Source organism: Myiozetetes cayanensis, unplaced genomic scaffold (genome assembly GCF_022539395.1).
Source record: "Myiozetetes cayanensis isolate MyiCay16 unplaced genomic scaffold, myiCay2020 scf1, whole genome shotgun sequence".
NCBI classification, from domain to species: Eukaryota; Metazoa; Chordata; class Aves; order Passeriformes; family Tyrannidae; genus Myiozetetes; species Myiozetetes cayanensis.
The window spans coordinates 98,705,001-98,722,807 of NW_026086604.1; the positions used below are offsets into that span (position 1 = coordinate 98,705,001).

At 42.7% G+C, this 17,807-nt stretch overlaps 2 protein-coding genes across 3 annotated transcripts in view; both read right to left on the minus strand.

Moving 5' to 3' along the window:
* The window catches only part of EGFR (epidermal growth factor receptor), a 1,326,436-nt gene that overhangs the window by 502,089 nt on the left and 806,540 nt on the right, over positions 1-17,807 (minus strand). The gene's annotated exons all lie outside the window — the stretch shown is intronic.
* CUNH7orf25 (chromosome unknown C7orf25 homolog) lies at positions 11,630-15,428 on the minus strand. Of its 2 annotated transcripts, none has more exons than XM_050330312.1 (2): positions 15,288-15,428; positions 11,630-13,212 (listed from the first exon to the last, which is right to left on the minus strand). In XM_050330312.1, the coding sequence occupies exon 2, from the start codon at positions 13,194-13,196 to the stop codon at positions 11,928-11,930; it is 1,269 nt and encodes a 422-aa protein (XP_050186269.1). In that variant the 5' UTR covers positions 13,197-13,212; positions 15,288-15,428; the 3' UTR covers positions 11,630-11,927. The 2 variants fall into 2 exon arrangements, with proteins under 2 accessions (XP_050186269.1, XP_050186277.1); XM_050330320.1 differs by lacking the exon at positions 15,288-15,428 and adding an exon at positions 14,769-14,876.

The following is a 17,807-nucleotide window of genomic DNA, read 5'->3' on the forward strand; positions in this document are numbered from 1 at the left end:
TGCTGTGTCTTTTACTTTTCTTCACTCCTTCAGCTGGTACAATTAACAGGAAGTCAGAGTGGAGTGCTTAAGCAATGTGGAAGCTTTCTACAGAGAAATAAAGGGCAATACAGCTTCATAAAGCTCCCAGCTTACTATATTCTTATAAACTGAAAGTCTTAGCAGAAAAGACAAGTTATAAACCACCTCCTCTGTCCTTAGAGCTTTAGAGAAGCTGCCTCTTATTTATCTACAGTATTTTCATTACATTCACCTAGTAACATTATATTAGGTTACATTACCTAATGACTAGGTGTTCTAATACCTGATTGTTAAATAAGTAACACACAATTCTCTGTGGAAGTGGCATGAACCACTCCTAGGAGATGACAATTTAAGAAAAACAGAATTAGATCATTCTTTTCAACACACTAAAGTCTCTTTAAGTTGCCTTACTCAGGCAGTTGGATATGCTCTTTACAAAGTGGACCTGTGGGTTGATTTAGCCATTGAAACATCAAACCCAGCTCTGAAATTTCTTTAGAAATGAAGACATATAAAACAGCTGACTTCTGACAGCTTTTCTGCAAAGATCAACTCTCCACCTTATTACTGGCCATGCATCATGGATTAATTTCTCAACTATTCATTAATTTTTCCATCATTAGCTCATGGAAATCACTGTCATCAAATTTAACAAGGAAAAAAATGTAACAGTATTCCAGAAGCACTTAATGTTATTGGAGAGAATGAGACAACCCTAATAGCACCCACACAAAGCAGAAGCAAACATGAGATTTAGGCCTTCCCATGTAATTAAAATAATTAATGACAGCTAGAAAGAAGGGCTCTCTGAGGGAAAATTGTCCAGTTAGAGCTTACTACATGGCTTCTTCACCCTCTCTGTGATAAAAGTGGACGTCAGCTTTGTGCAAGGCTCAACTGAGGACAGCAGGACCTGTTTCAACTTTACCATTCCTGAGTTATTCTGCCTGGAGACATTGCCTACGAGGAGCACACACCCAAAACACTGATTCCTGCTGACCTACCGAGGGTATCTTAACTTTCCATAACATCTTTCTCTTTCTCATGACCTCCTTCACCTCCTCTACATGGCTCCTCCTCCCCACCCTCCCCCTCATTTCTGGAAAACCTGAGATAAATACTTTATTTTGAGACATCTCTGAGAGGCAGCAGGTTATCATTCAGTCAGTCTTGTAGTCTTCTTTTTGCATCTATCCCCAGCTGTGAAGTGACAAAACTTATTTACCTTTATGAATTACATGGACTTCTGGGAGGGAAAAAGTGACTGTGTTCCAAGTAGTGCTGAAAGTCTGGCCTGAATCACAAAACTTTATTTCAAACTGCTGTATTTAAGAGCTTCTGATATGTAACTTAGTCTACACTTATTGATACATAAGAGATCCTGACTTAATATTTTTTCTCAGATTTTCCAGAAAAGGCCAAAATCTGCCTTACTGACAAACAAAAACAATCAAACAATTAGTTCCAAATAGCCTCCTGAAACATTAAACAGTAGAGAAAGCACACAAAACTCTTCTTTTTTCTGTGGAATTTGACTAGAGTCTTTGACTTTCTTTTTCTCTCATGTTAATCTCCATGAAAAAGGGAACTCTTTGTAAAACAAAACCACAGATCCTTTTCCCAAAATATGGTTCTATATGACACAAGATGCCCAAGAACACTTGTTTGTAAGCCCTAGATCATCAGTTCACAAGAAAAGAATGCACTAGTCTTAGCATCCTTCACCTTTCCAGAAAATCTGGTCCTTGCTGCTAAACAAAAAAAAAAGAGCTTGTTTTAAAAACAGAAGCTTCTGTCTCCTGCAGTGTGATCTAATCTCACAGCTCCTTAGCACTAAGTCTACTTCTCTAAATTAAACAGTTTTCCAAATTACCTCCTTTTGTACTAAAAATTATTCTGCCTAAAAGGTATTCTGCAACAGCTTAAAAGAAAAAAAAAAAAGAAGAAAGGAACAAAGCAAATAAAAAACCCTACCCTACAACAAAACAAAACAAACAAAAAACACCACCAAACAAAAACACTCATAAAAACGACCATATAAGAATTTGCTTATTTTTCAAGCAGCAATGAAAGTAACAAGCAACATTTGGTTTTAAAGGGGTCTGCAGCTGTTTCAGAGATCCAAATTAGAATCAACACCTTTCCCTCCCCTACACTAGTCCAACAAAAGATACTACTCAATATGTTTAATATAACCCAATCTGACCAGGGATCCACCCAACCTAGTGCCTCATTTGCAAAGGTGGCCATGAGCTGATGACCAGAGAGAAGGAACAATTTAGAATAAGTCTTTATATTCTATTCACATAATAGAATGTCAGCCTCCAGCTAATACTCTCTGACTTTCTAGCTATTTATAAAGGTTATCAAAAGCCAGGCTTGACAGTGGCACTCAATGAGAGGACAAGAGACAACAGACATAAGTCAAAAAAAGGAAAATTCAGGTGGAATATAAAGAAGCACTTTTGCACCATGAGGACTATCAAGCATTGGAGCAAGTTGCTCAGAGAGGTTATGCAGGCTCTGTCCTTGGAGGCTTTCAAACCCAGGCTGAATAAAGCTCTGAGTAAAATGGTATAATTCAGGTGGCACTCCTTTCAGTGGGACATTGCAGATCTCCCAAGATGCTTTCCAAGCTAAATTAGCCTATGGTCCTAATTTTCATCTGAGGAACTCTTGGTCTGGATGTTGCTTCCATATCCTAAGTTACCTCAGTTTTACTTTTACATGCAGTCTTCTCCTAAGCCTGTATAAACTTCTGACAACTAGTTCCTCCACCAACTGACAAACAACGTCCCTTGCTTCGATCCTAGCTCCACTGAGCTATATTTCATGACCTTGGCTTGTTTTCAAGTGAAAGAGATAAAAAATAGTGGCAGGGGAAGGAAAGAAATATATTTTAAAAATTATTTTAGTATCCTTTATTCACAATATTCTTAGTACATGAAACCACTTTTAATAAATACCCTGCACTACATTTCCAAATTTGGAGGTGAGAAGGAAGGCAGGCCACGTATCACATCCAGTCACCATTACTTGCTGTTAAAACCTCTTAGAGCTGTGCTTGCTTGCACAGCACACCTTTGGAATACTTGCACTCAACTGTTAAAATGCAAAATAAGTTCTCCCATCCTGTCATTGCACAGGTACAGAAGCCCAAGAAGGAAGAATTGCTTGTCTCTCACCTATTAGAGATCCCAGCTGCCAGTCTCCATATCAACCAAGGCACCTGGACCAAAGGGTACTAAGAATGTATTAAAGTCATATTTGCTTCTCCCTAGGAGTCCAATATCAATACATAATCTGGACAACTAAGACTCAAAAGACCACAAGGCTAAGAGGAACCACCGGATAATCACACACAGGGTTTTTTTTTAATCCACCAGGTTTTTAAACACCACTCAGTTCCCTCATAGTAAATCCTATTATTCAAGCAACAGTCTCTGGCCATACCTCCATCCATCCCACTAAATGACTGCTTTAGGACCTAGCTTTTTGGGTTTTTCCCCCAATGGAATGACAAAACATAAGTCACTCCTATATCCTACTCTTTTATAAAATAAACAGATTTGGCATCTGAAAGGATTTCTTCCTTCATAGGGAAAATTTTTTTTCACCAATAAACATTTCTTTCTTTACTCTCTCTAATTTGGATATATTCTATAATGGATGTCAATATTTGGACTGAGGGCCTCATTCAGGAATATGGGGAGGGAAACTGTTGGAGCAAGACATTTTCAGGTGCAGCTGCCATTGCTTAAGTGCAGTTTTTATTCCTTTATCCTGTGCATATAACTTGCTTTGTTGGCTGGGGCCCATTAAAAAAACTATAGTTAGGAACAACAGACCTGTAATATACCTCTGTCCTCACCATTACTTATTCTTTCAGCAGGGTTAACTGTATTTACTTTCAGGTTACTGAAGATACTGAACAGTGACAGGTTCTGTACTAATTCTGAAAAAAGCCCCAAACAAAACCCCAAACAGTAAGAACTCCTACTCAGAATTTATCCCTTTACTACTACTTTTTGAGATTTCTCCTTAACAATGTGACTGGCAGCATGAGAAAACGGTGAAACTAATTTTGTCTCCAGACAAACAACTAACCTGAAACCCTGCCTTAAAATGCTTAAATTCCCTGCTTCAAATTTTTAGAAACTGTAGTGATGACACAAGCAGAGGAATCTGGAAAAATCAAGATGGGCAACTCTGCTCAGTGAGCCTCGTTAAAAGGGAAGATAAGTACTTCAGAAACAAAATCGAGATCCACTGAGGAGTAACATGACAATTCCTCTTTCCTTGTACAGTAATAACTCATTAAGACTAAAGGAACCTGTAGGATATTTGCTTACTGTTCCTACACAACTAACAGTCCCAATACCTCATGAAAACACATGAAATTGTGTGGAGGAAAAACATTTTCAAGAATGAAAAACAAGACTTCTCAGTTTATACTGAGGAATCTTGTTCATTGCAGACAGTTATCTGCAGATTTCTGGCCTGTGCATCATATTGTCATCTCTTACAAGTGAGTTGGGAACAAATTCTTCCATACTGAAGAAATAATTCTTCCACATTTGAAAAATCACGTTGTTAAAGATCAACATTCATTTGAAGCCAACAGCACAGGAGAAAGCTATGGCTGCAGCCATGTGTCAGTAGGTGTTCATGGGCACTGGTATTTCTTTTTCTCTTCAAGGAAAAAATAAAATCCTTCTGTTGCAGCATAAAAAGCTTGATTAGAAGAATAATGCCTCAGGCTAACCCTAGAGGTAGAAGCAACTTGAAAGAAACACTGTGCTAAAAAACTAAGTTGATGCAATATTAAACAAGTGAAATCAGGGAAACAGGGTGGGGGGAAATCTTGAGAGTCAGATTCTGAATTCCTTTACATTGATTTGATATTAACCTAATTCTGCTAATTACTGCAGAATTGCTAGTTAGAGCAATTTCACCACTCACTCATAGGAGTGTAATGTACAGAACTGGGCCCACAGTTCTCTAACTGCAACACAGAGCTGCACACACAGCCCTGAGGTCCACAGCTACCCCAGCAGACGCCGAAACATAACTAACCTGGTTACAATTACCACAACCTCTGAGTGTCTGATCATGACCCCACTTCCCTGGATGGGGGAGGCCAGGTGGAACTGAACTGCATGCATGCAAACAGAGCAACTTCTCTGCATCAGAAAGGGCCCTTGAAACAATTGTGCTTTGCTGATTAAACCACATGTAGGAGCCAAGTCCTCCTTAGAGATTTGACTGGTTCTGTCCCAACCTTTCAAGTGCATCATTCTGGGACTGAGATACTGCCTGAGATATCACAAACTGAATATACACACATTCACAAATACACAAGTTTTCAACAATTAAAAGGAAAAGACTTCCCAATGAAATGCTCTTTGATCCTTGACCAGAACATCACAGTTCTTTCACATTGTTATTAATTTTTTACAACACAGAAGCCAGCTACACAATTTTTAGTCACACCTCACCTTTCACCTGTTTCCACAAGGTACATTCAATTTGTCAAATGTCATATCAAAGGATTTTTGAAGATCCTCATTCAAAACCAACAGGATCAATTGCCTTGTGAAACCAGCATTACCAGAGGCAATGCTGTGATGCCATTATCAGTGCTACTGCAATCTGGGCCACCAATGTCCCACCCCTCTGCCCCCAAAGTCCTTTACTGCTTGTAGAAGAGGTTATCTCACCCTGAAGCAAAGGGCAGGAGCTACATGATTGCAGTTCCTGACAGGTCCTACATTTGTTCTGAGAATGTAACTTGATGTTGTTTTCGCAACGTGTTATTTTCAGGAAGGTGTCAAAGCATGCAGAGGTATGAGCTTGCCTTTAAATACCCAGGGCTTTCTGTCTGTCACCCACTTCAAGTTTGCTTCCAAAGGCTTGGGCTTAACGTGGCATCTAGGCAACCATAATGAAAAAGATGGCAATCGTTTCAGCACTGCTGATTCTGGTTCTGGTTGATCTGCTAAAGGCACATGGTGAGTCAAAAACATACTGGAAAATCCACCTTTGTCAACTTGAAATAAGATTCACATTCCAGATTGTACTTTATTTTTTTCTCCTCCCTAAACTCCTACTTGGGCTCTCTGATCTATCAAAACAACTATGTACATGTTCAGATATCCCTAGAAATACCTTAGTTTTTCAAACCATCCTCCTCATCCATGTAAATTCCCTTTCATTTCGTTCACAGGTACCTCTGTTACCCCAGTGTCTGAGGCAACAAGCATGGAGCAAAGCAGAGATCCCAGCATACAACCAAGCACAGAGCTGCCCCCGGACTACAGCGGAGACTCACACAAGGAGAATGACACAGAGCAAGTTGGGAACACTGGAATGCAAGAAAGTGGACAGATCACTTGGGAGCTGAGCGGAGAGCCAAGTACTGAATTTACCCCTAAGCCGAGCGTGGAACCAAGCCAAGAACCAACCCAGGAGTCATCCACTGAAATATCTGGTAAGACCCATTTTGTCTTTGATTGTCCATGTTACTGTTATCTCCATTTTGTTAACTCAGTGCTCCTACCTTTCCTGCACTAATGCAGCAGGATGTAAAAAAATACTGCTGATCCTTGAAGTCTATTTCTAGCAGGGTATCTGGCATGCCAGAGGTCTAGCCACCTTCTTCTCCTCTCCTCATTCCAAAAACTTGCTACCAACAGAGAGAAAGGTGATGCTCCTTAAGACAAATTGTGTTATCACAGATGAGTGCATTTTACAGCTGTACGTGAAGTAAAGAGGTCACATCTCCTCTCCACGGAAGAGGTGTCGCTTGTGAATATAGTTAATGCTGGCTTATAATGCACATGCAATGTGGAAAAAACCCACAAGGCCAATAAAACCAAAAATATTCATATGGTCAAGTTTCATTGTTGTGAAGGCTTGTGGTATGCCTGAGTGACATTTCACTCTGCTGAACATCATCCCCATAAAGACGGGCCAAATTAATCCCTACAGAAGAAAAACCCAAGAAGGATCTTGGTACTTACACAGTGTAAACTTCTGTACCCTCTATCTCCTTGTTTCTTGTTACCACAATGAGTTGCTTTATCATGTACTCAGTCTCATTAATAAATAAAGGGGCACAGCTTCATTATCAGATGTTGTTAGTCCCTATGGGGATTTGGGTGAGGAGGGGGAAAAAGGGAGGGTGGTGGTATATTTATTTTGTTGGTTTGAGGTTTGTTTGGGGTTTTTTTTTATTAAGAGATTAATGTCTTATGTAAGACATTATAAGTGAGGACCTTTTAAATTTACAAAAGGATCTCCTGGACAATGAAAGTGTGAGGAGGGGAGGTTTTGTTTGTTTTTTCTTTACAACAGTTTATACAGGAACAATCTTAATTTCCATGCATCGATAGGAAACAATTTGCAAAGCCCCAAAGTCGCAATTCTGAGCAGTGTAGTAGTTTTACATTCACTGTCTTTGTTTTTACTCTAGAATAAATTGCAACATTAAAACTTGATGGAAAAGCAACATCCACATATCTGCAGAGATGATTTCACCACCAAGAACACACGTGAGGTGCCTGTAGCAAGCTAGATGGCAGAGCTATTCCTAGAAGTACACCTTGCAGGAAAACTGTAACCATAACCTTCAGTTAAAGAACCCCACCTAATTCTTTCTTACTTTACCAGGTTAATTAGATAACAGGTGACCTGTACTGTTTTGCTTGCATAATAACCTGAAATAAAGAACGTCACTGCAACTATACGTGCTTCGTCATTATTGTAATCCTTTCCTTGGTCCACTTTAACAAAAAAGATTAAAAAGATTTCAGATTTTGCTAGGTCTCTTCTCAAACATATTCCAAACAATTGATGCTTGTGTTTTCTTATTTTATTACTGCTGTGACCACACCTACCTTCAGGTTGCAGGACCTAGGGTCAGGGTTGTGAAAGTATTTTCAGACAGGCTGCAGATGACTTCAACAGACTGCTTTGCATCCGCTGAAGGTATCATCAGATGAGAGGGGCAGTTTGGAACACAAACCACTATTTAGCTATTATTAACTATTAAACTACCAATGAACAACACTTTTACACAACAGTGGCTACAACACACAAAAACTACCTCTGAGCGTTTTCACGGCTTGCAAGTACAATGACAAGTCATTGATCTGCAGGTTTTGTCAGATAGAGCAAGAGCAAGAAAAGAACATATACAGAAACACAAATGTATTAACAACTTAACATATTGATTTATTTCTCATATAATATACAAGTGCTTTCTCCTGTCTGGCACCAATTGCAGCATTCTTTGTTTGCTATTCTTACTGTGGAGCAAATAGAGCAGGCTGAGTGCTGCACAGAATGGAGATGCTGGCTCTCCTCAGACTATGGAACCATACAGAGATAATGTAAAACAAATTTAAAGTGTCAGAAGAACAAGGTTCCCTAAAACAGTTTAGGAATCCATATTTGCCAAGGAACTTAATACTGAAAACTTTAATTGAAAAAAACCCACCAAAATCTACAGCAGCAAATGAGACATCTTTGGATATTCTAATGCCTGGTGTAGCATAGACAAAGCAGCTTGTGATACTGGAAGAAAGGATAAGCAGTCTTGGATTTCCATTTTTTCCCAACTTAATTCCAAACATTTGTGTTTTCTAACAACTCATTTGGAAAGTCATAAATAAGGGAAGTTCAATGTCTAGCCCCCTATTTGTGAAATTAAGTAGAAGATATCTAAATGCAACAAACCAGAACACTGGTTCATACATGTAGATCACCAGTATATTCAAAGGTGGTATAAAAGCCACCAAATATTACAATCAAAACACATTTTGTCTCCAAGCCAGCATTCAGTTTTTGGTTTCATCTTATAAAACAATTTTTACAGTCTGTCAACATTACACTTCTGTTTGACTGATAAGCCAGACAACTACTGGAGGGGAAAAAAAAAAGAACATCCATATTCTGAGGGTTTTTTACTGCAAAATGCATCAGGGAGACAGAAAATAACAACAGAACCCTCAAGTTGCACATTGGTATGCAGAAAGAGCTTCATAATCCTAAAATAATGCTTATGTGATTGGCAGAAATTAGTAAAAGAAAGAAAATTGATTCAATGACATGTAGCGCATTGTGCAAAAATGACTGGTAATGAAGAAAATCACCACACGATGGCTCCAGATACAGAGGCTTTTAAACAGAGTTGCACTTACTGGTCATACAAAAGTATCCCTACAAAACAAGTCAGACAGCTCTGCAGCAGCAGGGGTGAAGGAATACAGCAAACAGAGCTCACCCACTCCTAATCCAGGTAATATAGAGGTCACTTGCTTCTCACAGCTTTCCCTGGGTCACCACCGTGTAAGAATTCAAGTCACTGCCCTCTCATCCATGGTTTGGAGAAACTTCCTTAGACAGTGCCCAAGAGGATAGTCAAGATTGCTGAATGGAATCCAACAGGGAAATTGATGGAAAACCACTTCTTGAGTCACAGTAAGAAGGAGAAGAAAGCAGCTGTCTCCCATTTATTCATTCAAAGTCCTCATCACTTTAAAAAGGCTGCAAGCAAATTAACTTAAATACAAAGGATTAGTTCTTAAAAGGCCACAATGAATTACCATGCATAAGTGCACTGTTGCCTTGCACCTAGCTTCGAATATATCCTGTAATAGTGTAAAACAGATTAATCAGTGATAAATCACTGGTGAAGAGGGGGCATTGCCAGGGGGATTGGTACTAGATGATCTTTAAGGTCCATTCCAATCCCTTAACGTTTTCTGATTCTATGATTCTATTAAATAGTAAACTGTTTGTTGGGACCTCAGCTTTTACAGCTCTGAGATGCAAACAAAAGAAACCCTCTCTTCCAGGTTGTTCTTTTCATAAATTATTCACTAGGAGGCTTCTTGTATCCTTTTTCAGGACTTGATACAAAACAGAAACACAGTTCTTTTTCTCTTGGACAGATGGCCTTCCCCACCTCTATTCCCACATCTACTGGACAGGAGTGCCATCATACATGTGTCCAGACTAAGGGCTCTCATGGTAGAAATGAAAGGCACTTTCCTTCCAGCTGTTTCTAACATTTCACAGACATCTGTGGTTGTGCTCTGGTAAATCCATCACACCATGATACCTCCCTGCGCTCCTGTAGGAGGAACTGTGAAACTGGCAGGTAGTAAGTACAGTGGGTGCCGAAGCAGCAAAAGACCCAAATCCAGTTCCGTTCATCTTAATTAAACCCCATGAACTACTTCAGCAACCCACAGAAACAAAGGGCAGGTAGAGAGCAAACTGCATTATTAAAAGGTTCAGGTAAAGTTATGCAGTATGTGGTTACTGGTGACAACCACTAAGAGTTTACAGGCATACTAAGAGCAGAGCAAGAGTCACACAGACAGAGAAGTACACTTCTGCTGCTTGGAGTTCAGCTTACTCAGCTAGACGAGACTGGCTGAGTGGTTTTGTGGGCACGCCAGTATCTTTACATCACTGCTGGGGACCACAAAGAAATGGGCTGAGACCATGGCTAAGGGCAGCACTGCAGCTACACTGGACTGTAGGACTGTAGGAACAGATTTAGAGTGGAGGGCAGGAGGCAAGAGAATGTTCTTTGCCTGAACCATAAGCTGTGTAACAATGCTATCATGTTGAAACAACAGCCTATAAAATATTCAGTGGGTATCTCTTTCACTGACCTGATAAAAATGTATAGCTCAGGGCCCAGAGGCTTGCTCTGACATCTCAAAATTTTCCACTAGGAAACTGATGCAAATTAATACCAAATAGCAAATGCTGTCATTACAGTATTCAGGAAAAAAACATGAGAAAGACTTCTAAAACAGCAAATCTCTCCTGGGGAAAAGAAAAAAAGACAAAAGAAGGAATTGTTTATTCTACACTTTGAATAAAATCAGCAATTACACCACCAGTGAAAAGGCTTCTCTCTGCTACGGAGCAAACTAGGACTTAACAACATACCCCACAAACCTCCTCATCTGCCACACCAACACTGAAGGACCTCACTAAGGCTTTGTTTCAGGTAATCCACATGCAATAAAGCCAGAATCAAGTTCACCATGAGTCCTCAGCAGAGAGCAGACTAGTATCAAAAACCACGGAGGTGCTGGCTCAGTTTAGGAGGATTCTGAAGCCTCGAGCTGGGCTTTGCACCCAACAAGACTTTGCGTTTGGGCAATGACTAAGAGAAAAGGGAAGCAGATTTGCATCCTTGGTCTGCTACCACTGGCTGCCCAGTTTAGCCTGAGTCACAATGTGTTAATGCAAATGAACTATGATTTCAACAATTTTTCCAGAAATTTTAAAGCTGTTGCCCAATTCAGTGTAACATGGTATACATACAGAGGTTCCTTTCAGTAACAGAAGGAAGGCTTAAGTTGGTTTCTATCCATGGCTACTAGTCACGTCTTCACAAAACATCATACACCAAAAAGGCGCAGGTCTCTATGCAAGGTATCTCTGAATCAAGAAAGAATTCAGTCAAATAGGATAGGTGAAAGAAAGATTTAAGTTCCACAGAAGTCAAGCCCAAAGTTCATCTGAAATGATGGACCTTACCTCTCTGAAGAGGACAAAAATGACAAGGGCACAATAGTAACTGTGCTTTGACTGAACTTTTTAATAGAGATGGATACAATTAATACATTGTAAGCCAGTTAACAATTTTCATTGACATCTTATTACTTTAGTGAATAAATTAATGGTCAGCTGAACAAAAAAACCCAAAGGAATGAGTGAAGATACTGTAAATCCCTTGAGGAGTTCTTCCACTGCTACAGTTATTGTTATCACTGATACACACCCAAAACTGTATTGCTATGATTTTTCTGTTTCTCAAAAAGCCTCCACTGCAGCACTGTTAGTCAGTATTTCCCTGACTAACTCATAATGACTTATAGTCCATTATCAGATGGGCAGCTCTTTGGTAAAGGTGTGGCAGCAGATTCTTTGCTTTCTGTCAACGCTCGTGGCTGATGGACAAAAACGCTGAACCTGACTCCTTGGTTTGCTGCTGCCCTCACAAACCCACTATTTGCAGTCATGGTGACGGCTTTCAAAGTGTCTCCTGTCCCAAAAATGGTTAGAGAACGGCTGTTGATTTTTGAACTAGCCACCAGTCCTAAGGCACGCTCAGACGGCTGATCTGGCACCACGGTAATTCTTTTAACGAGCAATGCAGCTCGCTCTTTCTCCTCAGGTCCTCCCAGCGTTTCCAAGATGGACTGAAAATCTCTGACAGCGGATTCGCAGGCAAAGAGCTCTTTTCCCTCCATGAACTCCTCCAGCTGAGGCAGCACTCTCTCCCTTCTTTCTTGGGCTGCTTGCTCTGTCAGCACTTTTTCTTTGAAGACAAAGTAGCAGCCCCCATAGCTCAGAGCAGAGACATAGGTTATTAAGGTAGTGATGTCCAAGTTAACTCTATTGCAGACATTTACTTTGATCTGAGTAGGAAAAGCAATGCTGGCCACTAAATTCTCACGGTCCACTCTGGTCACCTGCAGGAGTTCAGGGCCTTCTTCATCCGATTCACCGGCGCTAGGGTGCTCGTTGTCTGCAGATGGCTCCACCAACGAGTTCACAGCAACAACGTCTCCTCTCACAGATATTCCCATCTCCTTGAGTCTCTCTGCCATAGGACTGGACACGCTGTTGTAGAACGCAAAGATGATGTGGGGATTGCTGTACTCCACTGGCTGCTGACGGCTTGCTTGCAGGAAGTCCTCTGCCTGCTCAATGACACTTTTGTCACCATACTGGCCTCTCCCCAGCCAGATGTTGTGCAGGGCCTCAGCTTTCCGACCGATGGCCTTCACCCACGTGTGTCCTCCGTTTGCAACAACATCTACCACCAGGGTCTGTTTGTCTCCAAACCTGTCCTCATAGGCAAAGACATGGAGGACACTGACAACATCCTCCAGGTTCTCTGCTGACTGAACAATGGCTTGGAGGTGGGTAAGGTTTGTACTCTGCAGATGGGACTCTTTAATGGCCACTTTCCCTGCCTCCACCTTGTGTAAGAAGTTTAGCTCAGCCTTCAGTTTGCTACATAGCTTTGCCCCACCTTCTATTCTCCTTTTCTGCGACTTGGAAAGGGCTTCTGCTCTCTTGATCAAGTCTTTGGCAACAGCGATTCTTTCACAAAGCAGTGACTGCACAGACATGTTGGGAACATTATTCCTATCAAGTGAGAGCAAAAGAGAAGATTGTTATTGCATGGCCAAGAATAAAAGCAGTGAAAAGTGGTCTTTCCAACACTGTATACTTAAGCTTTGCAATAGACTTTGTGCAACGGCTACCAGTGTTGTAAAGCACAAGCATCTGGAACCTCAGCACAAGTCCCAGCAAAGAGTTCAGTTCCTTTCCTTTACCTTTGGACATCCAACCCACAGACCCAGAACATCTCAGTTCTCAGCTAGGAAGAACAGCAGCATTCAAGGCTTCACAAACACACCTTGCAGCTTTGTGGTTTCTTTCCAGCACCCTCTCTTCCTCCCCTACATAGGGGCCCTTCACTGAACCAGTCACTTAGAGAGATGTTAACTCTTACAGCTCATTTGCAAAAGTTGCCATCCAGAGCAAAATTAGAAATACAGTTAATGCCATAAGTAAATCTTGCCTCCTCTCTCATCACAGTTATCATTAAAATTAAAAGCTACCACCATGCTCACAGATACACATAAAAACTGTGAACTCTGACTCCAGCAAGTATTCTAACACAGCACAGAGGAAGCCCATGGCACTTCACAATTCTGGGGAGCACAGCTCTATCCTCTCCAGCTTCCAACTTGCACTGCTCAACTCAGTGGATGAGCCCCTAAGAGACTGGAATGGGTTCCTCGGAGAATTTGTGGACGCCCCATGCCTGGAAGTGTTCTAGGCCAGGTTTGATGGGGCTTTGAGAAACCTGGTCTAGTGGAAGGTGTCCCTGCCCATAGCAGGGGGGAACTAGATGATTTTTAATGTCCTTTCCAACCCTAACCATTGTGTTATTTTTTATATATATATATATATATCAGATTCGTGATTCTAGGGTCAGGAGAATCTAGAAATTGCCATGCTTTCTAATTCTACCAAGAGATGTACTGTGCTGCATCTGATAAATCTATTCCTTTGCATTTGTATGATTTGACTATGCTTCCCTTAAGAAAAGTATGATAGGAATTACTTCACTGAATATGTGCTGTCGCTGAAAAACTGTAGGATCCACGCCACAGCAAACAACAGCACAATGACGGGCAGTAAATAACCATAGCGAATAGTGAAATTAATCAGTTTTGACTCCTAGCTACAAGTATAAACATACGAATTCTTCCTGTCATTCTTACCTAACCTGCATGTCAAAGCAAACTGGTGTTAAAGGACAAGACAAACGAAGCTTCAGCTGAAAATGAGCAACATGACACAGCCTGAATCTTACGAGAGGCTCTGCCACTGCAGCAGTGATGCCCGCCTTCAAGGAGTGGAAATCACCCTTGCACTCCGCACAAGGGGAAACAGCTGCTACTGGCCCGGTCAACATCCAACATGTTCTACCTGACCAAGAAGCCCAGAGCCTTCTGATCGGACCTACCGACTCTCTTCAGAGTCCAAGCAGAGAAATCACCCTTCCTCCCCCAAAGTCTTCTCCTACAAGCTTATTCCTGTGTGTAAATCGGCGAGTAAAGCCCCACGGTTAGCACCTGGGCACCTCTCCCCACAGCAGCTGCAACTCCTACACGCACACTGAGACTTACACAGAGCCAGCATCAAGGGCCGCAGTGCGAGTAAACCCACAAACCCAAATACTTTCTCAGCACAACGACTGCACGGTGGCCCCATTACGACCCACGGGTTCACAGACAGGCTCCCCTTTGCCCCCTCCTTTCGCCCCGGGGCCCAAAGCTCCCCGGGCGGACCCCGACGGGAGCCACCGCCCCTCCCCGCCCCCGCTCCGCCATCACGTGACCGCGCCGCCAGGGAGGCCGCGGCGCCATCTTAGGTGAGGGCAGAGCGCCCTTAGTGCTCGCCCCCGGGCCGGCGGTGCTGTCTCCCCCCGGCATCGCCCTCCGCCCACACCCCGGCCCCCCAGCAGGGCGGGCGGCGGGACGCGGGCGGCTGCGGGACGCCAGCCCTTGTCCTCACTGTTGCCATCGTTCCCCCAGTCGCTGCCGGGCGCGATGTGCCCGGGCCAGCCTCGCCTTTCCGGGCGTTCCCGGCCCCGCTCCCTCCTCCGGGTCCGCCGCCTTTCCCCGGCCCCCACAGCCCGTACTCACAGCCCGGCGGCCACAGCCCTCGCCCCGGGCCGGCGTGGCGTGTGGCTGCTCGGCCCGGCCGGCACCTCCCCCGGGGCCGCCGGGCGGGGACACGGCACCTCCCGCCTCGCTCGGCGGGGCCCGGCCCGCCCGGCCTGGCCGCGCTCGGCGGCGTGTCCGCGGCTTGTCCAGAAAGCCCTGCAAGGACCAAGGGCATTACGTCAGGTCAGACACTGCCAGAGTTACAGAACATGCTGAGTTGGAAAGGACCCACAAGGATCATCGAGTCCGTCTCCTGGCCCTGCATAGGACCATCCCGAGGAGTCACACCATGTGCCCAAGAGTATCATCCAAACACTTTTTGAGCTCTGTCAGGCTTAGTGCTGTGACCATTTCTCTGGGGAGCCTGGTACAGTGTCCAAACACCCTCTGGGTGAAGAACCTTTTCCTAAAATTAACCTAAACCTTCCCTGACACAACTTCAGGCCATTCCCTTTGTCTTGTCCCTGGTCACCGCAGAGAAGAGACTGGTGTTTCCTCCTCCTTTTCCCCTCATGAGGAAGTTGTAGGCTCCAATGAGGTCTCCCCTCAGTCTCCTCCAGGCTGAACAGACCAAGTGACCTCAACCAGTCCTCAGACGGCTTCCTCTCAAGGAAGAGGGAAAGCTGCAGTCCTTTGGATGCTAGCAGCTTAATATTTTTCTTATACTGTGGTAATGAAAACTGCACACAATATTCAAGGTGAGGCCTCACCAATGCAGAGCAGAGTGGGAACAGACAGGCCAGAAACAAGTTAGCCTTGGACTTTCAACTTCAGCAGAGAAACAGCAGCCCTGGCTCTGTGCATATTGGAACCATGCCCATTGGATCCATCAAGCTTGGACAACAAAAAGAACCCATACAAAACAAATCTGTGCTAAATGTGAGCAAGTGTTCCCCATGCTTGCCCCAAGTTGCTGCCTGCCTTTGTGCAGCAGAGAAAGCCATGGTCTTGCCTCTCTCCATGCAGAAATATTCCCTACCTACATGGGAGAAACTTGCCTTCTGATCACTGGTTCCTGCAGGGAGTAAGGGCCTAAATGATTTCACAAGATCTGGAAAGCCATAGCAAGACAAAGAAAGTTGTAAGGGGCTTACTGCACCTGTATTTTCTTTACTGTGTGGGTGACTGTGCACTGTAACAGAGGGGTTGTGGAACCTCCCTCACTGGAGATACTGGACACAATCCTGTGCCATGTGCTTTAGGATGACCCTGCTTGAGCAGGAACATTGGATCGGATGACCCACTGTGGTCCCTTCCAACCTGGCCCATCCTGTGATTCTGTGACTTAAAGTAATAACTTCATAAAATGATGATACTGTTTTCAGAGCCCAATCCTACTAGTTAATTAATCCCAATTCTCATAGGTGTCACACTGCTCTACCTCAGAGCAGACCACCTTGCAGGACAAACAAATCAACCTCACCTGCATTAAGTGAGCAGTGTCTCTTCTTTCAGAACAGGAACAAGCTAAATGAAGCATAGTCACACTTTGTGGCCAGCTAAGTTACAACTACTCATGGTTTTGAAGCTTTTTGTTGTAAAAGGAGCCTAGTGATAGTGTTCTCATTTTTCCAAGGCACACTTCTATTTGTTCTCATAGGAAAAATGTGTCACCATTGAAAAATAAATCAAACATTATTTTACCCGTTCCCAAAAAGCACTCACTGAAGCAACCTGGCAACTAGAGGTGGTCATTCGGAGTATCTGACAAACGTAGTAGCTTCATGCTGCCACCCATTTGCAACGTTGGACCACGACACCATGAAGTAAACTCAGCAACACTTCCAAGTACTGCAGCGTTAAAACTACCCCATGCTGTAATGATTGCCTGTCCTGGCAGGATGGGGGGGAAAACACCCCCTCAACATTTACAACTATTATCAGGTATCTCAAAGACAGCATTTTCCTAATTGTGAACACAACAGCTTCTGTACAATGCACAGAACAATTACTATATTTAAATTATTAAACCACAGGAAACTATGGATGACATTGGTTTTTTCCCTTTCCCTTTCCACACGTAAATTAGTAATGTTCTACAGTTGGATGGTGCTCAATTTTTTAAAAATTAAAACCACAGTCCCCAAAAGTCAAAAGACTTTTTTGTTTCTCCCACTGTTGCCATCTTGGCAGTGAGAAAACATGATTTGAAACTTGCTTTGACTTCAACTACCCTTCATAGGGTGTTCTTTGCTAATCAACTGCTTCTAGTAGCAGAGACAACTAAACTACTGCAGTTCAAGCTATTAATTTTCTGAAATACTTACACTTTTTCATATAGAAAACCCTTTTCAATATTTATATAGCATTAAAAAACCTGATTGTGTGTAAACATTTTAAATTGAAGATGCAGCAATCTAAAGTCTTCAGTTTCAGTTCCGAGTTATTAAATTTTCTCCAGAATAAGGATCAGAGTGTGGACTGGTTCTCAGAACCAAATACTCAAAAAGTGATCTGGAGGAACTGTTTGGACAGAGCTTTTATTTCTGACATTAGGAA